The 18,173-nt window shown below is 42.6% G+C and overlaps 1 protein-coding gene across 1 annotated transcript; it reads right to left on the minus strand.

The window, feature by feature from the left end:
• Positions 1-200: 200 nt before the first annotated feature.
• LOC136587428 (zinc finger protein ZFP2-like) lies at positions 201-17,462 on the minus strand. The gene is made up of 7 exons (XM_066585997.1): positions 17,409-17,462; positions 13,867-13,977; positions 13,451-13,636; positions 13,248-13,371; positions 13,022-13,119; positions 5,061-5,169; positions 201-2,463 (listed from the first exon to the last, which is right to left on the minus strand). Exons 1-7 carry the CDS (start codon positions 17,460-17,462, stop codon positions 938-940), a joined length of 2,208 nt encoding a protein of 735 aa, XP_066442094.1. The 3' UTR covers positions 201-937.
• Positions 17,463-18,173: the final 711 nt, after the last annotated feature.

Genomic DNA, 18,173 nt, shown 5'->3' on the forward strand with positions numbered 1-18,173 from the left:
AATGCATCAGCCACGAGTGAACATGCGCTAATAGCGCCCATGTATAGCATTACACAACACTACACTGTATCGATGTGTAGAAAGTGGTAAGACATGAGTTCAGTATCAGACGAACAATTGTCTGTATTTTTACTCTAGAATCTAGTAATAACTTATATAGAATATAACTAAAAATAACACTAGTTGGTTTACCACAAAAAAAACTTTATTTTTTTTTATTGCAGGGGTTCATGGTAAATATAAAGGTTGGACAGCAATTTTCTCAGTATGTGATAAACGCCTTACAAAACCCTAGCATACAATGAGAATACCCCTTTTGTACAATGATACAAGATCTGGTGAGGATACAGAACAAGAAGAAATACATCTTATTGTAACAAAACAGACAATATTCTGATATTTTATCAGATGTGAATAATAAAAAATAACATCCACCTAAATAGATACCTATAGTAATGAAAAAAACACTTTCTATATAGTATAGAAAATATGACACAATAATTTTAGATATGATGTCATCAGTAAGATTCTGAACCATCTGTTCTGGGTATGAAATACAAATGGAATCTAGTTCTTACCACTACGACGTCTTTCAAGTTGTGTTTTAACACTCCAATTCTGGTTTTCATCTTTTATGTAGAAAACTACATGAGGGGAACCATGAAAGAACCACGGGGTGAATATATGAGCCAGAGGACCCTTTCCCACATAGTTTCATTCCATGTCAGTCTTTTAAACCAGACAGAAACCAGGACAGAGCAGCACCAGAGTGTTAAAACACAATGTGAAAGAAGTCGAAATAAAAAAAACACACAAAACTTTTTGGGAGTGAAGCTACATTTAATCTTCAAACTAGTCAAATCAGTCTATATATCCGATGTTCAACCACAGCTGAACTCAGGGTAATGCGTTTATCGTTCTCTGAAGATAAAAAAGACTAATCCCCTGGGTGAATTTTTAGATGCGCGATCAGGCCTGCTTTCTGGGAAAAACATTTCCCACATTCTGAACATGCAAATGGTTTCTCCCCTGTGTGAGTTCTTAGATGTGCAGTAAGGCTTGCTTGCTGGGCAAAAACTTTCCCACATTCCAAACATAAAAATGGCTTTTCACCAGTGTGAGTTCTTAGATGTGCGATAAGACCTGTTTTCTGGGCAAAGCTTTTGTCACATTCCGAGCATGAAAAAGGTTTCTCGCCGGTGTGAATTCTCTCATGCGCAGTAAGACCTGATTTTTGGGAGAAACATTTCTCACATTCCAAACATTTATACAACTTTTCCCCTGTGTGAATTCTTATATGTGCAAGAAGGCCTGCTTTTTGGGCAAAAAGTCTCCCGCATTCCATACATGAAAAGGGGGCCTCTTCTAAGTAACTTCTCTGATGTTCAACAAGATCTGATTTCTCAATAAAAGATTTCTCACATTCTGAACATGAAAACCGCTTCCCTACATTGTGAATTTTCTGATGGAGAACCAGTCCTGACTTCCTAGTGAAACTTTCTGCACATTCTGAACATGAAAAAGGCTTCCCAACTGTGTGAATTCTCCGGTGTTTAATAAGATCTAGCTTCTTGGTGTAACATTCTTCACAGTCTTGACATGCAAACGGCTTGTCTCCCAGTTGAGTTTTTTGATGCTGGATTACTTTCGTGTTTTTAGTTATACTATTGTCAGATTCTGAACATGAAAACTCCTTCCTTTTGTGAACTGTGTGATGTCTAGCAAGATTGCATTTCTTGATAAAACGTCTTCCACATTCCGAACATGAATATGGCATCTCTTCAGTGTGATTTCTCTGCTGGTGAATTAGTCTTGATTTGTCAGTAGACTCTTTTCCACATTTCCTACTTAAAAACAGTTTATTTCCTTTGCAGAATTTTTTATGTTTAATAAGAACTGATTTGTGGACAAAACATTGACCACATTTGGAACACGGAAACCGTTTCTTTCCTGTGTGAATTTTGTGTTTAGCAAGATTTGATTTACTAGAAAAGTATTTTGAGAACGCCATTACCCCTCTGTGAATTCTCTGCTGATGAGTAAGATATGATTTCTGGTTAAATTGTTTGCTACATGAAAACTCTGTCACAGTTTTAGGACTTTTTGGATGATTACAACAACTGTCTTTCTGTGTAAGGCATTTCACGTAGTCAGAAGACGGAAGTAATGCAGTGTCCGTCAAAGCCCTCTGAATCAGTCTACTTGCTTCCTTTCTAAATTTGTTCTCCAACTCAGACCTCAGAAATAATTCATGGCCACAATGTCCTCTAATTGTATCTGATCTATGAAGAAAAGGTTGCTCTTGCTTAGAAGGAGAAGATGAATGATCTCTGCTGTTGTGCCTTGAATCAATCATTTGGGTAAAGAGGTTTCCTGCTGCAGAATCGTGTGTGATATTCTCTACTTCTGCTTCACAGTATGGTAAACTGTAGAGACTTCCCCTCAAATCCTTGCTGTAGCCATCTACGGAAAATTAAATGATTATTGTTAATATTCAACTGTTTCACACACAAAGTAAATACATATATATATATATATCCTCTGTAAAGATTTCTGTACCATGTCTAATGCATAAGTAAAAGACAAACAGGCCATGTACTGAGATACTGTGATTTTAATACATAATACCTCTAGTGGTTTGGATACATATGTGTTTAACCAATAATATACCTGTTGGTCTAGGAAGGTTTAGATATCCATAAATAATATCTTTGATGGTCTAGGGTTGACATATATCTCCAAACATTGTCCAAGCGACTTCTAACAAGAATTGGAATGCACGAATAGATCACAGATAGTCAACCACACAATCCAAACACCTCAGGGTGGGGCAATGATGCAAAGTCACATAGAACCAGAATCCATGGATCCAATATGAAAACCATAAAGTAGGTGTGACAGCATCCAGGGAGCAGTAAAAACATAGTATGTATTCTTGCATAAGCAGCAATGTCTCAACCAACAGGTGGATTCTCTGGATCTGGTTTTAGTGTATATTTTCATTATTCATGATAAAGGTTTGGAGGCAGTATGTAACAAGCTTACCATCTCAGACCTTTAACCGGAGTATGCACAATGAGCGCTATTGGAGTTCATACTCCGAAAGAATTATTTTCTTTCTGGGAAGGTGTTCTACCAGCAGTGCCTGGAGATGGCCATGGGGTCCAACGTGGCCCCTAATTATGCTAATATCTGTATGCCCACCGTACCCATTGCTCCAGTACGTCCCAAAAGTACTCAATCGCATGAATGAATAGCTATTACAAAATGAGCAGCTTTTTATTTTACCCAAGCCCTTCCCAGCATGCCGTTCGGCAAACTCAGCATTTGCATATTTGTTGATTTTCTGCAATGTCCAATTACTTTTGTCCATATAATGTGTGTATGTATATTTTATATTTATATACCGTATTTTCCGGCGTATAAGACGACGCCCCAACTGTCGACTTATACGCCGGGAATATGGTATAGAAGAAAAGAAAAATCAATACTCACCTCCTGCCGCGATACTGCAGGCTGTCTCTCCCTCCTTCACACCGACAGAGCATTGCTTTTTGGAGGCGGGGCTTGAATGCCCCGCCTCCAGAAAGCTAATGCTCTGATTGGCTAACTCAGTGTGGCATCAGCCAATGAAAGCCGGCGCTGTGTTAGCCATTCAATGATGACATTGAATGGCATTCAAGCCCCGCATCCAGAAAGCAATGCTCTGTCAGCATGGAGGAGGGAGCGACAGCCTGCAGCAGTGCTGCAGATCATCGCAGAACGCTGAGGGAGGCGAGTATTAATTTTTTTTTCCTACAGCTTATTCCCAGCGTATAAGACGACCCCCAACCTTGGACAAGATTTTCCAAGGTTAAAAGGTCGTCTTATATGCTGGAAAATATGATCTATAATAGCTTTATTTATATAGCACGAAACATATTCCACAGCGCTATATATAAATATATTATGTACATACACACACACACACACACACACTTACTTGATAAAAGACCTGTTGGTCAAACATTGCCGCTTATTGAAGAATGAAGACGGTGTTTTATCTGCACCCAGGGTGCTGTCACATCTACTTTATGGTTAGGAACTGGAGCGCAGTCAGACTGTGAGAGTCCAACTGCATTCAACTTCCAGATCCTAATGGGATTCAGATCAGTGCAAATAGAACAGTGTGGTCAATGCATTCAGTGTGCGAGTGCTCCGGCTGATTCATACTCTACGGAGAGACAATGCGCCATATGAAGCCGCTTCCCCAGATTTGTTGCACCGAGCCCAATAATATAATATTATGATGGGCTATGCCAAATGACAATGTTATAGATGTGATACATGGAGTAATGTTTGTTGTATTCAGGAGCATAAAAATCTATTCATACTATGTTCATGGATATAAGAACATTATCAATATAAATGGATATTACAGAATACACATGTTGGCCAGTAACATAGCAACACAGTCATATAGTATGTTAGGCCGAAAAAAGACATCTGTCCATCTAGTTCAGTCTATTACCCCCAATGTTAATCCAGAGAAAGGCAAGAAAAAAAAATCATAGATTTTTCTTTGCCTCCCCCTGGATCAACATTAGGGGAAAATAGGCTGAACTGGATGGACAGAGGTCTTTATTCGGCCATACATACTATGTTACTAGCCAATATGCATATTCTATAATGTCTATTTATACTGATAATGTTTTTATATCCACGAACATAGTATATATAGATTGTTCTGCTTATGAAGGATAGGTGATAAAAGTGTGATCGGTAAGTCTCACCACCAAGAAAATGGATCATGCATGTACGGCATTGCTCCATTAATTTCAATAGAGCTGACGGGAATAGCTATAAGCGCTTGGCTATCTCTAGCAGTCCCATGCATGTTCGACTACTGCTCCATTCAATATTGTCCTCACTGCAGTGAGAACAGAGGGGAACGCATGACTCTCATTCTCAGGAGTGTCGGGATATCAGCGGTGAGATCCTCACCAACTAGGTGATAAAAGTCAGTCTTGGCACAACCTCTTTAACATGACTAGTTTTTGTATTAACTTGTAATTACTTACCTGGACTTATGTTTGCAGGTATCGTGTCCTCCTTATATTGATTAGGTCCCCTCTCATACAGCCTCTCTTCCTCCATAACTTCCACATTAATATCTAGGAGTTCTTCACCCTGGATCAAATAATACAACTTTACAAATTAAATACCTTCAGAGTGATGATCAGCCATGGTTTATGGAAAATGTCCTACACTGAGCTGTGGCTAACTACTTCTATAACTGATGCTTTTACTTCCCGTGGTGAGCCACCCCATTAACACAGTTGTAGGAACATTCCTATGAAGAAAATACTTCCATCGTGGAGATGGAAAATAGGCAAATAGTATGTGGAACACTGTGGTCCATAAGAGTCAGCTGCATTGACCCCAAAAAAGAGTCAACTGAATATATATATATATATATATATATATATATATATATATATATATATATATATATATATATTTATTTATTTTAATTCTTTATTTATCATTTTCAAATTTTCGTTCAATAACAAGATATGCATTTCTGTAACACTAACACATGAATTGGGATATTTTCCCTATCTTTTCTTATAACTGAACAACTCCAGAGAGAAAAGGGAAAATGGAAAAAGGAGAAAGATACAAATAAGTAATGGAAACAATGCAAAAGTACCGGTTGGAGTAATCATTTCCAACCTGGTGGGTTACATTAGGACTTACTTCTTGACATTTGTTTGTCTGGTAGATTATTCAGTGCCTACTTCGGCCGTTCTTTCACATAAACACATTCACAAGGGGAAAAACGTTTGGGGAAAGCTACAGATAAGACGAGAGCAGAAGGTGGGTCGGGTATGTCATATTGAGGGTATTATGGAAAACATAACCTCTTATATTCTTCAGAATTCTGGAAATCCATCCAATGGTACCATGTCTTAGCAAATTTTTCTTGCGTACCTTTGATTGCTGATGTGAGGTCCTCCATCTCCATGATCCAATTTATCGTGTTGAACCACTGCTTAACAGTTGGTGGGGAGGTCTGTCTCCAGAGTCTCGGGATGCAAGATCTTGCAGCACTTATCAGGTGGCGTAATACTGACTTTTTATAGACCGATCTAGGAATATCACAGTGGTGTAGGAGAAACAGAGCAGGGGATTTTGGTAAAGGAAATTGTGTAAATTTGGAAGCAATTCGCCACACTTCCGTCCAAAAGCTCGCCAGCACCTGACACTTCCAAAAAACATGCAATAGTGTACCTTGTTCGGCCCCGCATCTCCAGCACATAGGGGAGACCGAGGGGAACATCCGATGTAGACAGGAGGGCACCCTGTACCAACGCGAAAGGATCTTAAATCCCGATTCCTTAACCTGGCTGGATATTGAGGATGAGTGTGTAATTACATAAATTTTTTCCTTTTCCTCTAAGCTCAGCTCAATGTTGAGATCTTTCTCCCATTGCTGAATATAGCTGGGGGAAGTGGTCTCCGGGTGGGAATTAAGTAACATAGTAACATAGTATGTAAGGCCGAATGAAGACATTGTCCATCTAGTCCAGCCTGTCTATCCTACTGTGTTGATCCAGAGGAAGGCAAAAAACCCCAAGGCCAGAAGTCAATTGGCTCTTTTGGGGAAAAAATTCCTTCCCGACTCCCTAATGGCAATCAGACTGTTCCCTGGATCAACCCCTAATAGTTCCTACCTGCCTATATACCAGGATTGACACTTAAACTAAAATTTATATCCTGTAATATCCTTCTCCAGAAAGACATCAAGCCCCCATTCTGGACTGTGTGTGTCTGGAGGGGCCCACCTTGCTACATATAGATTCAAATTGCGTCTTAGGGCGAGAGAATGTGCTTGGATGAGGAAGGAATGTTAGAAAGTGCCTCAGCTGAATAGATTGACAGAATGGGAGCCTGGGTAGGTCAATCAGGGCCCCCAAATCTGTCCCCGAGAACCAATGACCTTCACGTAGAAAATCACTTTTCCGGATTCTACCATTCGCAAGCCAGGTTCGGAAGATTTTGTTCTCTATGCCTGGGAGGAATTCAGGATTTCCGAGTATCGGGAACATGGGGGAAGGTGTAGGCGAGATGCCTGTATTAGTGAAAATTTTGGTCGCAATCACCATTATGGGACCAATCGTAGAATGACGTGCTAGATTCGTTGTTACCTGGTCCTGTAGCCAAGGAGGGGCTTTAAGAGACACTGAGGCAGACAGTTGTTCTATTTCGATCCATTATTTAGGGTCTTGGTGTCTGTACCAATCCACTATACGGGCTAGGTGTGCTGCCTGGTAATATTGGGGAAAGTTTGGGAGACCCAGCCCTCCTTCATTTTTTGGCCTGGTCAACGTGCTACGGGCTATGCGGGTTGGTTTATCAGCCCATATAAACTTGGTCATAAGCGAGAGCAATTGTTGGAAAAATTGCTTGGGTATGTGGATCGGCAGGGCTTGAAATAAATATAGCACTCTTGGGAGAATGTTCATTTTGAAAATCGCGCTTCTACCGAACCACGAAAACAGGCTCTTTGTCCAAGTGTTTAAGTCTTACCTAATCTTATTTGAGAGTTTTGGGTAGTTCGCGGAGTAAAGGTCTGAGGTGGTGGGCGTGAGGTTGATCCCTAGATATAGAATCTAGTCTGTTGCCCAGGAAAACAAGAAGGACTCCATGAGGTCGTTTATCAGGTGTTGAGGGAGCGAGATATTCAGAGCCGCCGATTTATGATAACTGATTTTAAAGTTGGATAGCTGGGAGCATCTGTTGATTTCGGATAGCAGATTAGGCAAGGAAAGTCGGGGGCTAGTTATTAAGAATAGTAAGTGGTGTGCATATGCTGCAATTTTATGCTCCGTGCCTTCTAGTGTTATCCCTCTGACATTGGTATTAGAACGGATATGTCCTATCAGAGGCTCTAAGCATAATATGAAAATTAGAGTCGAGAGGAGGGTTGCCCTGTCTCGTACCATTTGTAATAGAAAAGGGTGCCGAGAACTGACAGTTTACCCCTACCAAGGCCGTTGGGTGGGAGTAAAGACTAGTAAACCACTGTAGCATATTAGGGCCCATTCCCAGTTGCGATAGGGTAGCAAACAAGAAATCCCAGTCCACTCGGTCGAAGGCTATATCCGCGTCTGTGGAGAGTAGACAGGCGGGTATGGAGTGATTTTGGGCGTAATAGATTAAGTTGATCGCTTTTGTCATGTTATCTCTAGCCTCTCTGAGCGGAACAAAGCCCACTTGGTCTTTATGGATCACCCGTTGCAAAAGGGGGGAGATCCTGTTTGCTAGGATTTTGGAGAATAGTTTTAAAGCGACGTTTAACAAGGATATGGGCCGGAAACTGCGAGGGGTCTTTGCCTTCCTTAGGGATAATGGTGATATGAGCCTTTAGAGTATCTCTAGGCAATTCATTTCCCGACATCAAAGAATTAAATGCCGGTATAAATTGAGGTGAGAGGGTCTCAGTGAATTTTTTGTAGTGCTGTAGTGTGAGCCCATCTGGGCCCGGGGCTTTCCCTGTATGGGACTCGGAGAGGGCTTTTGTAAGCTCTTCCTGTGTTATTGGAGCCTCCATTGTCTCTATCGCTTCCTGTGTGAACCTGCTCAGGTTCGACTGTTGGAGGTATTCTTGTATTAATACCCTTCGGGACGTCTTTTCCGGTTCTGAATGGGGGGACGGCAGGTTATAGAGCGTCTGATAATAATTGCGGAATGTTTCAGCTATCTGTTGGGGAGTGTGCAGAGTCGTGCCACTGGAGTTGTTGATGTGGGGGACAAATGCTCCAGCTCTAACTGTGCGCAGCGCGTGGGCTCGCGTACGGCTAGGTTTATTGCCAAATTCGTAAAAATGGCATCAGCATTTTGTCAAGTTCGCTTTTGCCTGATCCATGCAGTGTATGCATACTCTGTCCCTCAGTTGTGTTAGTTCCTCCCCTTGTAGTCTATCCTGGGTGGACTTGTGAGCCAATTCCAACGCCTGAATGCATTCTAACAGTTTGCTGAGTTGGGCTCCCCTCTGTTTCTTGACACGGGATCCGATGCTTATACACACCCTGCGAATTACACACTTGTGTGCCTCCCAGATTGTTAGTGGGTTTACGTCTGGGGTGTTGTTTTGTTCAAAGTATTCCTGCAAAGCCGTGTGCATCTCACTGAATATTACAGGGTCTCGAATTAGGGATTCATTGAGCCGCCATTGCCATTTTTTGTTGTGTAGATCGGGGAGTGATAACAAGAGGGTGATGGGGGCATGGTCAGAGAGCGTAATACTATCAATTTCTACTGATTTTAAGAGGGCTAGGGAAGAGTGGTGTATCGAGAAATAGTCTATTCTAGAGTACGTGTTGTGTGGGGGGGAGAAAAAGGTATAGTCTCTGGTGGTAGGATGCATAATCCTCCAAGCGTCTGTCAGTTGGTATTTATGGAGAATTTTCTTGAGCCTACGGTGTGCAGATAGTGGAAGGCTGCCGCTACCCCTGGTGGTGCCTACCTGAGGGTCTATAGGAATTTTAAAATCTCCCCCCCAGTATCAGGGTGCCCATCCTGAATTCATCTAACTCCTCCAGAACCCCTTCTAAAAAGGTAATCTGGTTGGTGTTAGGTGAGTATACGGAAGCAAATGTGACTGGTGTGCCAGCGAGCTTACCTTTCATGAAGAGATATCTGCCTCCTGGATCACTGCGTGTCTCCGTATGTTCCCATGGGACCGAATTGGCAATCAGCATTGAAACGCCCTTTGATTTGACTTCTGTGTTCGTGCTGTGGTAAACATTTGGGAATCTTGCATTCGTGAGTCTGGGAACTGCGTCGGAGCGAAAATGGGTCTCTTGTAGAAAGGCCACCCGCGCTCTCTTTTTTCCAAAGGAGACAGAGGATGGAGGATCTCTTTTAAGGAATATTTCAGCCCTGTGCATTAATAGAGAGAACTATAAGGTTAGCAGAATCCGAAGACATGGTCAATATTATATTTGTCGTCTACCCTGGATTAAGAGAAGAAAGGGGGAGAGAAGTGAAAGAGAAAGAAAAAAAAAAACACAAAAGGGGAAAAAAGGGGTGGGGTTGAGGGGTGGATGTAAAACGCTATTTATACGAACAAAGAAGGGGAAGGATTCAATAGTCAGCTGTATCAATCTGGCAGTCAAACTACTTTTAAATATTCAGGTAGTCCGGTCCTCCCCCAGTACAAGGAGGGACTGGAGTTCCTGTAACCCTACTTGGGGATACGTGGAAATGCGCTGGAAGAAAGAAAAACGCAGTCTCAGCACACTCTAACAATGGGAGGAAAAGGGAGAGCGTGTTTACGGAAAAAGGCGTTGAAAAAGAGATAAACGTGCCCTCTTTTTGTCACTACTCGCTCTGATCCAATCAATAAGAAAAAACTGAAATTCCTCAGAGCCACAGTCTGAACGTCCTAGACAGGTTTAGCATCTTAACATTTTCCCCGAGACGGACGGGGGAGCAGGGGGATTGTCTTGTTCTGTAACAGAAGGCATTCCCAGCTTCCTGTAGAATATGATAAGACAGTACTTAGCCTGAGATCACTCAAGTGTTCATTTGGTCATTTCCTTCTATTGGTAGAGTCCAATCTGTTAACGGGACCGCAGGTACTTCTAGGAAAGTGAACGTCGCTTCTAGGTCTGCTGGTGTTTTAACCCTACAGAGGCGACCTCTCCTGCGGAGTATTAGGTGGAACGGATGGCCCCATCTGTACGTTGCGTCCGCTCTGCGGGCTGCGTCTAGCAGAGGACGATTAAGCTTTCAACTGTTTAGGGTCAGCCTGGGTACGTCCAGCAAGATAGTGATCTCAGAGCCTCTGAAGTTTACCGGCCCCCTTTCCCAGGCTGAACGTAGAATATCCTCCCTCTGCCTGTAGAAGTGGACGCGGCAAATAACATCTCTTGGAAGATTTGTATTCCGCGCCCTTCCGCCTAGTAGACTGTGTACTCTGTCCAGCTCAATTACCCTATCTTCAGGGCGATGTAAAAGCTTCTTAAATATGGACGTAACGCAGTCGTACAGGGCTTCGGGTGGGATGTCTTCCGGGATACCTCTCAATTTCAGATTATTGCGGCGACCTCTATTTTCGATATCGTCTAGATGTAGTGTCAAGTCTCTGATCTGCCTTTGCCGTTTCTCTACTGTGAGGGCCAGTTGTCCATAGAGGGGGCAACCGCCGTCTGCTTAAGGGTAATAACACGTTCTGTAAGAGCTTGCACTGAGTGTCGCACTACTGAGATGGCCGCCTCGTGTTTCTCCTCAATCCTACGCAACTGCGTTTGTAGGTCTGCTTTAGTTGGTAATGCGCGCATCATGACCCACAGTGCCTGGAGGGTTTGTGTGTCGCTTGCTGGTGGTTCCGGCGGAATACAAGAGATCGGCGAAGCAGCAGTTTGCATTGTGTTGGGGTTCTTGCCGTATGGAATAAAGCCTGTGCTGCATACCATAGAGGCTGCTGTGTAAATGGTAGGGATAGTAGTGCTCTCACTATCTCTTCTGTGCTGGGTTGGTGGGGTTGCTTGTGCGTAGAAAGGGGCTGCTGTGTGGTTCAGGCTGCTCAGTACCTTTAGGCCTAATGTCCACTAGAAAAATACAATCCGCGCAGAATCTACCACGGATTTCCGTGGCAGATTCCGCACGGATTTGCTTTAAATGATTATTTTTTTGCATGCAGATATCCGCACACATTGCTATCAATGTGATAGCAATGTTGCCGATCCGCGGCAGAATGGAGCATGCCGCGTTTTTTCTCCCACGCGTGAAAACCACAATTCTTTTAAATTGCCATCCGCTGGTGCAAAAATCAATTTAATGGACCGCGGATGGCCAATGATTCCCTATGGGCAAAATCCGCTGCGGATTCTGCGGCGGAAATCCGCTGCGGAATCCACAATTCCATTTAGCTAGTGGACATGAGGCCTTATGGGACTATGCACTTGTCCCTGTGTGTTGAGGCATGTAATGTCTGCTGTGTTCCTGTCTCATCAGGTGTGCTTGGGGAGCCCTCCGGCAGTGAAGTCTCACTCCCCTCACTAACCCGCTCAGGTGCTGAGAAAGTCCTCTGAGTCGGCAGCGGCTCCCTTTCCGTGGCTCGCTGAGGGAACGGCTCCACGTGGCAGTCCGGCGCCATGTCAGGTCTCTGCTTCCCTCTCTCCGCGGCGCCCGATACATGCAGGAACCTGCTCAAGGCGGTGCCCGATGTCGGTGGGGGGGGGGTCTCCCCTCCACTTCCTTCCTCTTTTCATCTCGGGGATATGTGCTGGTAAGCTGGAATAGCTCTTCTTTAAGGTCGGCGGCAGCGGAGCTCCAGAGAGTGCGGCCTCACTCCAGCATGCCTAAGCCATGCCCCCCCCCGTATTGATATATATTGACGTTTTGCTATATAATGGTTTTGGATTACAGGGCGCATACGGCGACTGTTTTGGTTGGTGTCATCTTTGGGTTATTTTGGGTGATTGCAGAAGCAGGGACTTTAATCACCCACCGTATTTTTACTATGCTCCAGGATTAAAGCCCAGGACGAAGTGCTGTAAATTTACAGTGCTTGGTCCTTAATAGGTTAAAGAGTGAGCTCTGCTGCAGATCCGCATGAACAGTGGTGTATAACCCCCTAGAGTACTCATACCTCAGAGGGCATGATATATACCTCAAACTATGGTGTATAACCCCTAGAGTACTCATACCTCAGAGGGCATGATATATACCTAGAACTATGGTGTATAACCCCTAGAGCAGGGGTCCCCAACTCCAGTCCTCAGGGACCACCAACAGGTCATGTTTTCAGGATATCCTATAGTAAGAACACCTGTGGCAATATCTGAGGCACTGACGATAATTACATCACCTGTGCAACACTGAGGAAATCCTGAAAACATGACCTGTTGGCGGTTCCTGAGGAATAGAGTTGGGGAACCCTGCCCTAGAGTACTCATACCACAGTGTGGAATACCATTTTCTTACCAAATAGTCTATGAAGAGAACATTTGGTTAGAGATCCCTCTACCTGATGATCCTGAGAGACATTATGATCTTCCTCTGGACGATGCTGGGAATCCAGAGGACTGGGAGATCTCTCTGGTGGATTTATCTTACTGCATCCATCTGTAGGAAAAACATCAGCAGTGACTGAATGCATTATGTATAAGTGATGTTCTGATGATGGTGATATCTCGGTGACCATCAAAACTCTTGTCTGCTTTTCAGTTCTGTAAATTAAAGTGCTCTCTTACCCGATGATGCAAAGGGCTGTTCATTCTCCATCATGACGTCCTTGTACAGATCCTTGTGTCCTTCTAAATACTCCCACTCCTCCATCGAAAAATGGACAGTAACATCATGACATCTTAAAGGAACCTGACAACACAATGATACGGTCATCATCCAGCCATATTATCCCCCACGTATAATGTCCCAGCATCCCCAGCAGCCTCACCTCTCCAGTCAGCAGCTCTATGATCTTGTTGGTGAGATCCAGGATCTTCTGCTTTTTGTCATATATTAGTGAGTGATACGGAGCCTCCATGTTGGGGTTTTGGGTGCTGCACCATCCTCCTGACCCATAGGGACAGTTTCTAAGAGTAAGGGACTCGTCAAATATCTTCTTCACTACTGTGTAACCCTGTGGATGCACACTGATAAATGTCATTATTTACAGTACATTACCAAAATATTTAACCTCATTAGTCATTGCCCTGTATTTTTTTATGTCTTTGTAGGAGACCCATAGTTTCTAAGAGTATGGTACTCATCAAATATCTTCTTCACTACTGTCTAATCCTCAGGGTGCACAGTGATAGATGTCACTATATACAGTACATTACCAAAATATCTCATCTCAGGACTCCTCACCTCTCCAGTGATCTGATAGATGATCTCCAGGGTGAGGTTCAATATACTCTTGATCGCCTCCTTTCTGTCCTGGTCTACCCTTGGTGGTACATTCATGTAGAGGGCCATTATCTTGTAGAAGAAAGAATATGGAAACAGAGATATCAAAATCTGAGTTGTTGTAGCATTAAAAAAGTCAAATAGCTCTCCTTTAGAACAGTGAGCAAAACTGTGAAAAAATACTCCAAACATGACTCGGAAGAGGAAGTACCTGTGACAAAGTAGACTTGACATTTGGCAACGAGAAACATCTTTAAGAGGCTGCATCGTGTGAATAAAGAAAGATTTGGCATGATTCTCTATAATCCTTCAACTCCTCAGACAACATAGGGAATATTTACTAAAGAATGGAGAATACAGTAGACAATTTCCCAAGCAGCAGGAAAGTCATTCTGAACTCCTGTCCTGGAATATCTGGCAGAACGATGTCATTATCCATGAGAACACTGACAAATTCCCTATACAGAGTAAGTCAGTCATGTGGTAGCACCACACAGTAGCGCCGGTGGAAATACTGTATATATATCTGCTCCAGCTCCCTACGGTAGGAGTGTTTGTACAGTAACTCCAGTCATGGCAATGACCAGTGGAGCAGACTTTTAATGATTTGGTCGTAAGATAAATCACCTAGCTGCCAAATGTAAAATCAATGAATCGGGAACATACCATAAAATCTAAAGTAAATTTGCCTACACTATGCACACCTCCCAACTTTTCCAATCGAACGTTTTTTTGTATAGAAAAAGATTCCTTTCTGTGCTCCTACTGTGGACTTTAAGACAAATCCATTGTCATGGCAGACAGTTCTATTGTACTGTTTATATCATATGGTGGCGCGGATCGCAATTCCTGTAACTTTTCTAATCGGTGGAATATACAGCACTTCTCGGCAAATCCTGTCAAGTCCCATTCCAAATTGGCCTCATGTCCATAGCAAAACTGAATTGCAGATTTCCGCTACGGAATCCGCATTCGATTTTGCCCATAGGGAATCATTGGCCATCCGCGGTCAATTAAATTTAATTTTACACCCGCAGATGGCATTTTAATTGATCTGCGTTTTTTACATGCGGGAGAAAAAACGCGGTATGCTCCATTTTACCACAGATTTCGCACGGATCAGCCACATTGCTATCACATTGATAGCAATAGGTGCGGATATCCGCATGAAAAAAAAAATACCATTTAAAGCAAATCCGTGCGGAATCTGCTCCAGAAATCCGCAGTAGATTCTGCGTAAATTGTATTTTTCTAGTGGACATGAGGCCTAAGGGTCCGTTTAAATGAGCGGATTTATCGTTTGAACCAGCCAATGACGTCATCGTTGGCTTATACAGCCTGTTTATACAACAGAGACATCGTTGGCTCGTTTGAACAAGAAATCATTCAGGTCGTTCACAAACTAGAAAATGGTTCTAAAGCCATCCACAATGTCAATAAGAATGCATGTTCAAGGAAATAAACCTACTACAGATAAAGCAAGTCCTCATATATAACAAATCAGAAAGTGCTGCTGTAAATCATTTTCCATGTAGAGGACCGGCAATTCTTCTGGGTCCTATATAGTACACAAAGTACACCAGAAGAACAATATGGAGGCGTCCTCACCTTATGTTCAAAGGAGCAGCTGATCCTGGCACAGGTAAAGCACGTTTAGACCATGTACTAGCAGACTATACTGTAAAGAGACGCTACTAGACAGCCAATCAGTGCAGGCACTCCAATATGGACTGTAGATTGGCATTGCTTGTTGAATGTAGTTTCAAGTTAGAATTGTCCCAAAAAGACTTTTGTATGTTGAAAATATGGTGACCCGAGGAATGGTTAATTATGATTCGGTGCATCGGAGAATACAATGAGAAAACACCTAAATGACATTTTCAAGCCCTTCCGTTTTATTGTTCAGATGCAAGACATTATATAGTGTAGCATCTCCAACAAGGTAAACAATTCAAAGTCTACAGCACGTGTGACACTTTTCTCTTAAGCCCCATTTACACGCAACGGTTGTCGTTTGAACGAACAAATTAAGAACTTTTTAACTTTCACATGTTGAGTGTTTATAAAGATAACACTAGGCAACACAAACACCCACGATCTTTGTGTTCATGTTCGCTTATTGTAAAATAGAATGGAAAATAACTTTCATTCCGAAAAAAGTTTGCTTTTGTGGTCAGGACATCGATAATTAAAAATATATGATTCTGAATTTCGAATGGTTCAAGGACATACAGAGTGAGGGAAGAAATTACTGCAAATCATGAGCCAAAGTCAATATACAGCGCAGAGTATCTCCATACAGGTCAAAATGAATGAAAACATAATCTTACAAAGGCCAAACACAATCACCCAAGAAAAGGTACGGAACGATTATCGTTCAAAAAGTCGAAAGTGATCGATAATCGTTCAGTCTAAACGCCAACCAACCACTGAACAACAAACGATAACCATTCACTTTTTGTTCGTCATTCATTTTATGCAGGTGTAAAAATCATCATTGGCTCATTCGCTTATTTAATTTAACCCTTAAGAACCAAGTACAGTAAAATTACAGCGCTTGAGCCCAGGCTTTAATCCTGACCAGTAGGAAAAATACGGTGTGGGATTAAAGCTCCTGTAATCTTGCAGGAGCAGGTTGGGTCCTCAGCTGTAAGCCACAGTCAAGGACCTGGAGAAGGGATAAGCGTTTTGCCTTCTTTACGAGCTATAATGAGCATTATGTAGTGAAGAGAGAAAGCAGAAGTATTACTTCCGCTATTCAACGCGATGATCATGTGACCGCCGGGAGTTTCCTGCCACAGCAGAGCTGCAGGGTCCCAGCAGACCCTGATCAGCTCTCCCTGGTAATATTGTCACTACAGGGGATGTTTTCCCTGTAACTGGGGCTCCTAAGGATGCGGCTCCTATGGATGCCCAGAGACAGTGGGAAAGTGGGTACTTAAAAAAAGACAATGTGAATGACTCCCAGAAGACGTATATGACATCATGGGGGCCAGAGATGTAAAAATATAGTTACAGCAATAAGTTAAAAAAAAATTACAGGATAAAAAAAAAAATTATATAAACTACTCACCGTCAACGCCAACCACAGTATGCGCCAATCTGAGACTGTACAAATTTTACCCGTAATAAAAATAAAAAATAATTAAAAAAAAAAATCAGTGAAAAGAGATATAAAAATAAGCCCTATATGTCATGGGGAAAAAAATGCTGCAAAAATAATTTTGGTAGCTGAAGATAAAGAAATAGGGCAGTAAAACCGCCGCATGGGAAAAATCCCTAACAAGTGTCTGGTCCTCAAGGGGTTAAACTGCAATTTTTCAGTCCCTTTCACTCACTTCTACAGTGAATGTGAAATACTGAAGGATTCTCATTTGAGGGAGACAAGGATGACTCTGCTGTATAATCAGGCCGTAGGAGCTCGCGGGGACGTCAGTCGCTCATTCAAACCATAATCGGCTCCTCTAAAAGGGCCCTAGAGGCACACAAACATGAGCATTTACTAGTCCATCAATAGCTGCTGATTTTAGCAGGTAAAGGACCTTTAATGATGTCATGACCATGTGATCAGTCATGTGTGTGGGAGGAGTCAGGAGTTCATTTCAAGGGTTTATTTACAAGTTGATGTTTTTACAAGGATTCTTCCAAAATTGCAACTGTGTAAATTCTCTGATCCTGCGTAACATCTAACTTCACACGGGAGAGTGCGATATTGGGCCGTGAATCGCAGACTTTCTCCCATTGTTTTCAATGGGGAAACCTCACATCGCATCCCACCATGTGCACCTAGCATGCGGTGCGATGCTGCTGCCGGACCCGTTAAAAAAAATGGGCAATACGATGGCACGCCTAAAGATAGGTTGTGCCGCAGTTGTTTTCTGAGATGCGGGGAAAAAAATCACTCATGTGTATGACCCTATTCAAAAGAAGGGGGTTCATATTCAAGCGAGCTTTGTACTTCTCGCAATGCACAAATCTTGCATGATTGTCTCGGCCGTGTGATAACGACCTAAGGTTGTTTTTTCCGGTAAACCTTTTTGCACATTCGGAGGGCTTCTCCCTTTTGTGCAATCTTTGATGTTGAACTGTATTCGATTTCTTAATAAAAATATTTCCCACATTCTGACCATGAAAACGACCTCTCCCCTGTGTGAATTTGCCGATGTTCAATAGGACTACATTTATTTGAAAAGCTTTTTCCCACATTCAGGAGAGAACGACTTCTCACCTGTATGACATATCTGATGGTTAAGAAGGGCAGATTTCTT

The sequence above is a fragment of the Eleutherodactylus coqui genome, chromosome 13 (assembly GCF_035609145.1).
Source record: "Eleutherodactylus coqui strain aEleCoq1 chromosome 13, aEleCoq1.hap1, whole genome shotgun sequence".
In the NCBI taxonomy this organism is placed as follows: Eukaryota; Metazoa; Chordata; class Amphibia; order Anura; family Eleutherodactylidae; genus Eleutherodactylus; species Eleutherodactylus coqui.